General features: G+C 44.7%; 1 protein-coding gene and 1 pseudogene across 8 annotated transcripts in view; both read left to right on the top strand.

The window, feature by feature from the left end:
* LOC100943920 (protocadherin gamma-C4) overlaps positions 1–11,694 on the top strand; it is a 187,732-nt gene that overhangs the window by 92,542 nt on the left and 83,496 nt on the right. The window contains exon 1 of one of the 8 annotated variants that reach the window (XM_012808331.1): positions 7–2,117. The exons of 6 other annotated variants lie outside the window; for them this stretch is intronic. In XM_012808331.1, the coding sequence (XP_012663785.1) occupies positions 144–2,117 (1,974 nt within the window). In that variant the 5' untranslated portion in view covers positions 7–143. Of the gene's footprint in view, positions 1–6; positions 2,118–2,760; positions 5,503–11,694 lie in introns of those variants that run through there. One more of the 8 variants, XM_012808313.2, reaches the window with a different exon arrangement.
* Positions 8,169–10,862, top strand: LOC100951188 (annotated as a pseudogene).

Raw genomic sequence — 11,694 nt, 5'->3', positions numbered from 1 at the left:
GTGAGTTGCAACTGGAAGCTGTGGTGGAAAATCCTTTAAATATTTTTCATATCTTTGTAGTTATTGAGGATGTTAATGACCATGCCCCTCGATTCAGTAAAGATGAAATAAACTTAGAAATTAGTGAATCCGTTAGTCCGGGGATGCGAACAATTCTTGAGTCTGCAGAAGATCCTGATATTAGCCTGAATTCACTGAGCAAATACCTACTAAGTCCTAACGAGTATTTCTCATTGGTGGTGAAAGACAATCCCGATGGTGGCAAATATCCAGAATTAGTATTGCAGAAGACTCTGGATCGAGAAACTCAGAGCACTCACCACCTAGTACTGTCAGCCTTAGACGGTGGAGACCCGCCCCAAAGCGGCACTGCTCAGATCAGAATCCTGGTAGTTGATGCCAATGACAATCCCCCAGTGTTCACCCAGGAAGTGTACAGGGTCAGCCTTGGGGAAGAAGTGCCTCCAGGAACCTCTGTCCTGAGGGTAAGGGCCACTGACCAGGATGAGGGCATCAACTCAGAGATCACTTACTCTTTCCTGGGAGTGGCTAACAAAAGTCAGCTTGTCTTCTCTCTGGATTCTACTACAGGAAGCATTGTAACTCATCAGCCCTTGGATTTTGAAGAAGTAGAAAGATATACAATGAATGTAGAAGCAAAGGACCGAGGATCTCTCTCAACACAGTGTAAAGTTATTATAGACATTCTAGACGCAAACGATAACAGCCCAGAAATAATCATCACTTCACTCTCTGATCAGATTTCAGAGGATTCCCCTCCAGGAGTTGTTGTGGCTCTCTTCAAAACGCGGGACCGAGATTCTGGAGAAAATGGAGATGTCGGGTGTAGTTTAAGTAGGGACGTTCCATTTAAGATTCATTCTTCTTCTAATTATTACTACAAGCTAGTAACAGATGGGGCCCTTGACCGGGAGCAGACCTTGGAGTACAACATCACCATAACCGCCACTGACAAGGGTAAGCCACCCCTCTCCTCCAGCAAAACCATCACCCTGCACATCGCAGACGTCAATGACAACGCTCCAGTTTTCGAACAATCCACCTACCTGGTCCATGTGCCAGAAAACAATCAGCCAGGTGCCTCTATAGCTCAGGTCAGTGCCTTCGACCCTGACTTTGGGCCCAACGGTCGCGTCTCCTATTTCATCATTGCCAGCGGCCTGGGGTCGCAGGAAGCATTGTCCTACCTGTCGGTGAGTGAGGAGAGTGGGGTGGTGTTCGCACAGCGCGCCTTTGACCACGAACAGCTGCGCACCTTCGAGCTGACACTGCAGGCCCGCGACCAAGGTTCGCCCACGCTCAGCGCCAACGTGAGCCTGCGCGTGTTAGTGGGCGACCGCAACGACAACGCGCCGCGAGTGCTGTATCCAGCGCTGGGGCCCGATGGCTCAGCGCTTTTCGACACGGTGCCGCGCACCGCGGAGCCCGGCTACCTGGTCACCAAGGTGGTGGCGGTGGACGCCGACTCGGGGCACAACGCCTGGCTGTCCTACCACGTGCTGCAGGCCAGCGATCCCGGGCTCTTTAGCCTTGGCCTGCGCACGGGTGAGGTGCGCATTGTTCGCGCTTTGGGTGACAGGGACTTGGTCCGCCATCGCCTGCTGGTTGCTGTGCGAGATGGAGGACAACCGTCTCTTTCGGCCACTGCCACGTTGTACCTGGTCTTCGCTGATAGCTTGCAAGAGGTACTACCGGACCTTAGAGACCATCCCACGCCCTCTGACCCCCAGGCGGAGCTGCAATTTTACCTGGTGGTGGCTTTGGCCTTAATTTCTGTGCTTTTCCTTCTTGCAGTAATTCTGGCCATAGCCCTGCGCCTACGACAGTCTTTCAGCCCTACTACTGGGGGCTGCTTTGGATCAGTTTTCTGCTCCAAGTCTGAACCTGTGGTTCCCCCCATCTACAGTGAGGGAACGTTGCCTTTTACCTATAATTTGTGTGTGCCGGGGGATCAAACTAACCCAGCACTTAATTTTCTCACATCCGTTGAACATTGTCCAGCCACACAAGATAATCTCAACAAAGACAGCTCTTCAGTGCTATTGGCTAGCATTTTAACTCCTAATGTTGAAGCAGATAAGAAGACTTTTAAACAGGTACGTATTTAAAATAATGCTTTTTGTATGCCAGTATATGATGCCCTATAGTGATGCTGTTTCAAGATTGTAAATAATCTTTTCACAGAGTTCCTAAAACAAATGTAAGTCAAATCTATGGTTATCGCTGTTAAGACAAAATTTAAAATGCCTCAATCCCCCTGCTATTCAAAGGCAATTAAAAGTAAAATACGTGGACAAGATCAGGTGACATTTTCATTAACTAGAATGTTTTTTGCTTAAAAATATTGACCACAGACATATTTTTACATTTTATATTGTGGTATTTAAAATGACAGTCCTAATGTTATTTAAATTGTCTCAAATGTTTCACTTTTATTTTATTCAATAAAGAAACACTGGTAGGAATCAGAGTCATGCATCCTACCTGATCGTTTTTGTCGGGACCGTGCTATTTTCACATACAGAAAACACTGTTCCTTTCCGTGGACAATAAATTAGAATCAATTCTAACCTAGAAGTTTTCAGTTCCAGTAGTATTTTGAAAGCTTTTTTAAAATCAAGCAAGCCCTTTTAATAATTACTTTCTTCATAAATACTCTTGGTAAGTTTTTAACAGCACATTATATAGCAGCTATTATATATAACTACTTTAAGCTTTACAAATACGCGTAATTCACAAAGGAATGAGTGTGTAATCGTTTCTTCTGGAACTTGCGCCTTAGTATTTTTCCGAATCGTTGCAATAATAAGATTGGGCTCTAGGCGCCGCTGCTCACTAATCAGGAAAATGGGGAGCTGCGGGCTATCGAGCTCCTCCCTCCCCCACGTCTACCACACAAAGCAGGATGAGATGGATACTCACAGATCCTGATGCTGGAAACTTAAAAGCACTTCCTTCCCTTTCTGTTATATTTTGGTTGCGGACAGCCTGAGAGTTTATAAGCCGATTCAGAACCGGCTGAAGAAACCGCGGAATATCAACTCAGACCTTGCCATGGCGAATCTACGGCGACTGGACCGAAGCAGGCTAGTCTCGCTGTGCATTTTCCTGGGGACGCTGTGGCAGTTCGGGGCAGGGCAGATCCGATACTTGGTGCTGGAAGAGACGGACAACGGCTCCTTCGTAGGCAACCTCGCCAAGGATCTGGGTTTGGAGCCCTGGGAGCTAATCGAGCGCGGAGTCCGCATCATCTCTAGAGGGAAGACGCAGCTTTTCGCTCTGAATCCGCGAGATGGCAGCTTGGTCACTGTGGGTAGGATAGACCGGGAGGAGCTCTGTGAGACGGTGTCCTCCTGTTTCTTAAATATGGAGATTCTTGTGGAAGACACCTTGAAGATTTACGGAGTGGAGGTGGAAATAATGGATATTAATGATAATGCCCCCAGCTTCCAGGAAAAAGAAGTAGAGGTAAAAGTTAGTGAGCAGGCAACTCCTGGATCGCGATTTCCCCTTCCTAACGCTAGAGATCCAGACGTGGGAATGAATTCCCTCCAGAGCTATCAGCTCAGCACTAATACTTACTTTTCCTTGCAAGTGAGAGGCGGAACTGATGGAGCCAAGAATCCCCAGCTAGTGCTGGAAGGAAGCCTGGATCGAGAGAAAGAGGCTGCTCACCTCCTCCTCCTCACAGCTTTAGATGGAGGAGATCCCATCCGCAAGGGCTCTGTTCCCATTCGTGTGGTGGTCCTCGATGTAAATGACCACATCCCAAAGTTTACACAGTCTGTATATCATGTGAGTGTTCCAGAAAACCTCGGCTCTGGAACTCGGGTGCTGGTGGTAAATGCAACGGACCCAGATGAGGGAATCAATGGGGAAGTGATGTATTCATTTAGGAATACAGAAAGCAAAGCTTCTGAAATGTTCCAGTTGGATTCCCAAACTGGAGAAGTTTTAGTACGCGGGTCTCTGGATTTTGAGAAATATAGATTCTATGAGATGGAAATTCAAGGCAAAGATGGCGGAGGTCTCTTGGATACCGCTAAGATTTTGATCACAGTTGCAGATGTGAATGATAATGCTCCAGAAATCACTATCACCTCTTCCACTGATTCAATTCTAGAAAACTCTCCTCCAGGTACAGTAATTGCTCTACTAAATGTGCAAGATCAAGATTCTGAAGAAAATGGTCAGGTCTCCTGTTTCATTCCTAACCACTTGCCTTTTAAATTAGAAAAGACTTATGGAAATTATTACAAGTTGCTAACAAACAGAGTGCTGGACAGAGAGCAGGTCCAGAGCTACAACATTACGCTGACAGCCACAGATCAGGGAAGTCCATCCTTGTCTACAGAAACTCACATCTTTTTGAATGTGGCAGACTACAATGATAACCCTCCCATTTTCACTCACTCCTCTTACTCTGCCTATATTCCTGAAAATAATCCTCGAGGTGCATCCATCTTCTCTGTGATTGCCTCGGATCCTGACAGCAAAGAGAATGCCCATGTCACATACTCTCTGATGGAGGGCACCATCCAGGGGGTGCCTTTCTCCTCCTATGTCTCCATTAACTCTGACACTGGCATCCTGTACGCATTGCAATCCTTTGACTATGAGCAGTTTCATGACCTACAACTGACTGTGACAGCAAGTGACAGTGGTGATTCGCCTCTCAGCAGTAATGTGTCGCTAAGACTATTTGTGCTGGACCAGAACGATAATGCACCAGAGATCCTGTACCCTGCCCTCCCCATGGATGGCTCCACAGGTGTGGAGCTGGCACCCCGCTCAGCAGAGCCCGGCTACCTCGTGACCAAGGTGGTGGCAGTGGACAGAGACTCTGGCCAAAATGCCTGGCTGTCCTACCGTCTGCTCAAGGCCAGTGAGCCAGGGCTTTTCTCAGTGGGACTGCACACAGGGGAGGTGCGCACTGCGCGGGCCCTGCTGGACAGAGATGCCCTCAAGCAGAGCCTTGTGGTGGCTGTCCAGGACCATGGCCAGCCTCCTCTCTCAGCCAGTGTCACGCTCACTGTGGCTGTGGCCGACAGCATCCCAGATGTCCTGGCAGATCTGGATGCTCTGGAGTCTCCCACCAACCCTGATGACTCAGGCCTCACTCTGTATCTGGTGGTGGCAGTGACAGCGGTCTCCTGTGTTTTTCTTGCCTTTGTCATTGTGCTCCTGGTGATAAGGCTGAGGCAGTGGCACTTGTCACGCCTGCTCAGGGGTTCAGGAAACGGATTGGCAAATGTACCTACATCACACTTTGTGGGTCTGGATGGAGTGCAGGCTTTCCTACAGACCTATTCCCATGAGGTCTCCCTCACAGCTGACTCCAGGAAGAGTCATCTGATCTTCCCTCAGCCCAACTATGCGGATACGCTCATAAGTCAGGAAAGTTATGAGAAAAGAGAACCACTCTTGATAGCTGAAGACTCAACTACCATTGTAGGCAAATGTGACCCGACAAGTAATCAGGTGAGATTTGTTTCTCTATCTCCCAGTTGTTGTCTTGCCATAAGTCTTGAAAGGGACTCTTTTTTGAGCCTGTTATGAAAACTAGGGAGAAGGCATATTTAGTTCCTACATATTTAGAGTTGGTGTTCTTTACTATTCATTGGATTACCATCATTTTTCATATTTTTGTAAAAGTCTTTTTCTTTTTTTAGTGCTGGTGTCTTTTATTTTTCTTTCTTTCCTTTCTTTTTTCTTTTCTTTTTTTTGGGTGGGGTACATCTTTTCTTTTTATTTTAAAGGACCAGTTCAACTATCTTGGCTTACTTTGTAGTAAGTTGAATTTTAGTATTATTTTTCTATTGTCAGTGTCTGAGGCTCTTGATTTATGTTATGTATTATGATACAAATTAATTATTCACAAACACTTTTTATTTCCCTATTTCAACTTTGCAGTGCCTCTACTGATGTGTAGTTATTTTCTACTACTATTTGTTATTACTTCTTTTTTTTTTCTTTGTAGCCCTTGATAGAGTGCTGTGGCATCACAGCCCACAGCAACCTCCAACTCTAGAGCTTAAGCGATTCTTTTGCCTCAACCTCCCAAGTAGTTGGGACTACAGGCACTGGCCACAATGCCCAGCTATTTTTAGAGATGAGGTCTCCCTCTGGCTCAGGCTGGTCTTGAACCTGTGAGCTCAGGCAATCCACCCACCTCAGCCTCCCAAGGGCTGGGATTACAGTAGGCGTGAGCCACCACGTCCAGCTATTTGGTATTACTTCCGATGTTCAAATTTGACTCTGTTGATTTAATGGCATACTTGCTCTAGTTTTCTTACCTATATACAAACACCCACTCACAGATATAAGCATTTCTCTGGGCATGAAACAATTCCTTTGAATCTAGAGATCTGGTAATATGTTTGTATAATTGTCTCATTTCTTCATCCTGTCAAAAAAGACACAGTGACTGGCTTTGCATAATTGACATTTCTTGAGCAAGGAAATGTACATCACAATTTTTTATTAAGTTCTAGATATCTTTTCCATTACTACAATGAAGTTAATAGATTGTTTTGAAGAAATAATTGAATTATTCAACTGGTATTATTTTCTTTTATATTTGACTTTGATGTCTTTGTGTATGAGTAGAAGATTTTTAAATATTGAGAATTCACATATACAAATAATTTTGACTCAATGCTTCTCAAAAATTATTTTCAAATCTGCTCTATATATTTATATTTTCAGATTTATTTATATATAATAGCTTAGGAATTATAAAAGCTAGGGTAGGTATTTATTAATAGATTTTATAAGAAATTGATTTGGCAGTTATTCCTCTGGTTATTTTTGTTCATTTTTAATACACCTAGGAGTCATTGATTCCTCCTTTCTTTATAAGCTAATTTTGTATTGCAAAAAACTATACTCAGTTTTTGCATTCAGAACTAGCTTGATAGTTTACCCAGTGACGTACATCTTACCTGAAGGAATGTCTAGGAAAGCTAAGTGAGGAAAGAAGACTTATCTAGGGATTTTTATCATAAGAACCATTTCCGTAATTAGTTTAGCTCAACTCTCTCACATCACTTCTAGATATTTGGCCTAAATTACATTCAAGTTTATTTCTCATTTAGGGCTTGAGTATCTAGTACTTGAGCAAAAAGGATTTCTACTGTAGGATAGGGAAATCTTCCAACAGATGCCTAAATTTTTTTTTTTTTTTGGTGTCAAGAAAAATGTTAAGTGTTTTGAGCATGCAGGGACAGGATTTATGCTTATGGAATTGCCAACTGAAAAAAAAAGATTCAAGATTAAACTCGAATTAAGAGAATAAAAAGGATATGCAATATTTGGCTGGGAAAGGGAGATTGTTCCATATTTTCAAACATAAGCTAAACTTATTTGGAGCTCTTACCCAGGATCCTGAAGAACAAAAAGGAAGGATTAGCTTTTACACTTGATATTAAGAAGGTTATTTTGATTCAGCAGTAATGATAGTTTTGTTAAGGTGGAACATATAATCCAATTAAAGACAGAGTAAAAATGAAATGCACTCAACATTTCATGTCATTAAATTTCTGTGGCAAACTACTAGGCCTTTATAGTCTGTTTATGATGAAAGTGTAACCACTTAATAACCCTTTTCATAAATCTCTACTGTAAGTAACAAGGAAGATTTTTATGACATTGACCATCTTCATTCTCAGTATGCCCTATATAGCTTTGAGTGTTCCTTCATTTTCTTGGGAATAAAGGAAGAGGATAATTATCTGCATATCAAATTGAAGATAATACTGGGTGTCCTTTCATGGCTGTCAAGATTTTTCCAAACCACTTGGTGGGGCTATTTTCTCACGTGGTCTTTGTTCTACGTCTGAAGAAAAGACTGGCTTGTTCTTCCAACATGTACATTGGCTCGGATTTTATAAAGACAAAATTTTAACTTCTTATTAGTGGCTTAATGGCTGCTCTATAGGACCCTTTATCTATGGATTCTTCTTAGGTAGAAAACACGGGAAAATAAGCACATTCAAACCTCATGAAGTGCCCGATTCCCTGTACACCAGTTCAACAAATCTCAGAATACCGAATCCTACTGAATTTCCAAAGGCTTCTGACTGCAGTTTTCTAAATAGACTCAGAGCGCCGCTGTTGGCCAATGAGCTGCAAGAGCTGGAGCCCGAGATCTACCCTGAGTGATATTCTGCGCAGTCACAGAAGCAAGTCAGAAAGAAGACTGGCCCAGACTCACACTCTCTGCTCGGCAAATCGGATTCTGTACGGATTGGGATGCCCTCAAACTGGGAGCATCATATTTTCTGCGAGTGAAAGCAAATATTTTATAAGTAATTTGTGAAGCCTTTTTCTTTTAACGCCAGAAGCTGCAGCAACTCAAGAGAAAGATGGGAAATAGCGCGAAGCAGAGGAGCGGGACCTGGCGGCGGCAAGTACTGTTTCCCTTCCTGCTGCCTTTGTTCTGCGGGGCTCTCTCGGAGCAGATTCGATACTCTATTCCCGAAGAAATGCCCAGGGGCTCGGTAGTGGGGAACCTCGCTGAGGACCTGGGACTGCACGTTCGGGATTTGTTGACCCGAAACCTTAGAGTTAGCGCAGAGAAACAATACTTTACCTTGAACAGGGAGAATGGTAGCATACTTGTGAGTGAGAGAATTGATCGGGAGTCGCTCTGTCCCCAAAATCCTCTGTGTGTTGTGCCGTTAGAGATTGTAGCAGAGAATCCGCTAAATATTTTTCACACAGAGGTTATGATAGAAGATATAAACGATAATCCACCTCAATTCCCCCAAAATAGCATTGTTTTACAAATCAATGAACTTGCAATTCCAGGCACTAGGTTTGGTCTGGAATCTGCAATAGACACAGACGTAGGGCCTCACTCTCTCCAGACTTACCAGCTCAGCTCTAATGAGCATTTTTCTCTGATGATGAAGGGCAAGACTGCAGGCAAGAATGCCCCAGAATTAGTGTTGGAGAAGCCCCTGGACCGGGAACTACAGAGCTCCCATCTCCTGGTCCTGACAGCAATGGATGGGGGCAACCCGGTCCTCACTGGCACTGCTGCAATTCAAATAGAGGTGACTGATGCCAACGATAATTCTCCAGTGTTCAGCCAGGATATATACAAAGTCAGCCTCAGTGAGAACGTGCCCCCAGGCACTTCTGTGCTAAAGGTTACAGCCACCGATCAGGATGAGGGTGTCAATGCAGAGATAACCTACTCCTTCAAGTCACTGCGAGATGATATTGGGAATATGTTTATGCTAGACCATCAGAATGGGGAAATTAAATCCAAAGGCTCTATAGATTTTGAAATCAGTAGAAGTTATACCATGAATATAGAAGCCAAGGATGGTGGAGGTATGACCAGCGAATGTAAAATTATTCTAGAAATTCTAGACCAGAATGATAACACCCCTGATGTGGTTTTTACTTCCGTGACCAGTTCCATAACCGAGGACACAGAACCTGGAACTGTGGTGGCTCTGTTCAAAACGCATGATAAAGATTCTGGAGAAAACGGGGAGGTCACATGCCTCATAAAAGAAAACATTCCTTTCAGAATTGAATCGTCCGCCAATAATTACTACAAGCTTGTAACAGATGGGGCCCTGGACCGGGAGCAGACTGCAGAGTACAATGTCGTAATCACTGCCACTGACCGGGGAAAACCGCCCCTCTCCTCCAGCACTAGCATCACGCTACACATTGGAGACATCAATGACAATGCTCCAGTTTTCCACCAGGAGATCTACGTGGTTCACGTGGCGGAGAACAACCCGCCTGGAGTTTCCATTGCTCAAGTCAGTGCATCGGACCCTGACTTGGGGTCCAACGGCTATGTGTTCTACTCCGTCGTGGCCAGTGACCTGGAGACGCAGGCGCTAACGTCCTACGTGTCTGTGAGTTCGCAGAGCGGGGTGGTGTTTGCGCAACGCGCCTTGGACCACGAACAGCTGCGCGCCTTCGAGCTGACGCTGCAGGCTCGCGACCAGGGCTCACCCGCTCTCAGCGCCAACGTGAGCCTGCGCGTGTTGGTGGACGACTGCAACGACAATGCGCCACGGGTACTGTACCCGACGCTGGGACCAGACGGCTCGGCGCTCTTCGATATGGTGCCGCGCGCCGTAGAGCCCGGCTACCTGGTCACCAAGGTGGTGGCGGTGGACGCAGACTCTGGACACAACGCCTGGCTGTCCTACCACGTGCTGCAGGCCAGTGAGCCTGGGCTTTTCAGTCTGGGGCTACGCACCGGCGAGGTGCGCACCGCGCGTGCCTTGGGCGACAGGGACGCGCCCCGACAGCGCCTCCTGGTCGCTGTGCGTGACGGTGGAAAGCCGCCTCTCTCGGCCACTGCCACGCTACACCTGGTCTTTGCAGACAGCCTCCAGGAAGTGCTGCCAGACCTCGGTGATGATCCTGTGCCCTCTGATCCCCAGACGGACCTCCAGTTTTACCTGGTGGTGGCTTTGGCCTTGATCTCAGTGCTTTTCCTCCTCGCGGTGATTCTGGCCATTGCCTTGCGCCTGCGAAGTTCTTCCAGCCCAGCCGCCTGGGGCTGCTTTCAGCCCGACCTCTGTTCTAACGCTAGACCAGGGGTTTCTCCCAAATACAACGAGGGGACTTTGCCTTATTCCTACAACCTGTATCTTGCCTCTGATTCTCAAAACACAAAGTTTGATTTTCTTACCATGATGCCAGAAATGGTTCCCCCACTAGACCATTCTAATGAAGCTTCTTTGGTAGTAAATTTCACTGAGGAGAATAACAAGATAACCTCTGACTCTGTTGCTTCTACTCACGTGAGTTTCAATGAATTTGTTTTTGCAAATAGGTTTAATTTTCAAAACAATATTTGACAAGAAAATTTTAAACATACCTACTATTGCTTCAGGGTTTTTTTTTCTTGCCCACTCAATATTTTCTGTTCCTATCTGTGTGGACTTGTAACTTCATTATTAGGTTTTATACACAAACACAAACTACTGTAAGAGTGGGAGTTATGATACTGTTGGTCATTCCAATATTTTTAATTGAAATATGTATTTTTTTCTATGAGTGTTTCTTGGGATATCAGCATTTTAAGTATACAATGGGTTGTGTTTTTTTGCTCTGTCAACTATAAATTGAGAGGAAAATATGTGGGCAAAAGGAGATTTTTTTAAAAAGGGAGATAGGGTCTTGATATGTTGTCCAGGCTGGACTTGAACACTTGGCTCAAGGATTCTCCTGCCTCAGCCTCTGGAGTAGCTAAGAGTACAGGAGCCGGCAACCATGCTCCACTGGGAAAAGGCTTTTAGAAAAATAAGAATATGATAATGATAATATTCTGGTACATTCTCTCTGAGCAAGCTCAATTTTGTATCTAATCATTTCTCATAGCTACATGCAAATTTCCTCCGAACTTAAAGATATTTTTCATTTACACTCATGAAGGTACAGTAGCCAGTTATTTCTTAGGGATAATTTTTTTCTTATATTTTGATGAGCTTCCAAAGGTATTACCAGTAATTCTCAATAATTAGAATTAGATCATTACCCCAGAAAAGGTAAGTTTATAATATTCTTTATAATAATATTAGATTACTAATTTTATTTTACTGAGTCTTTTACAACACTAAATATTTTTTGAAATATGTTTTACGGCTCGGCGCCTGTGGCTCAAGCGGCTAAGGCGCCAGCCACATACAC

This window comes from Otolemur garnettii, unplaced genomic scaffold, assembly GCF_000181295.1.
Source record: "Otolemur garnettii isolate 467f Iridium unplaced genomic scaffold, OtoGar3 scaffold00003, whole genome shotgun sequence".
NCBI lineage: Eukaryota > Metazoa > Chordata > Mammalia > Primates > Galagidae > Otolemur > Otolemur garnettii.
Note: the sequence above shows the minus strand (reverse complement) of the source record. Positions and strands in the feature narration are given on the sequence as shown.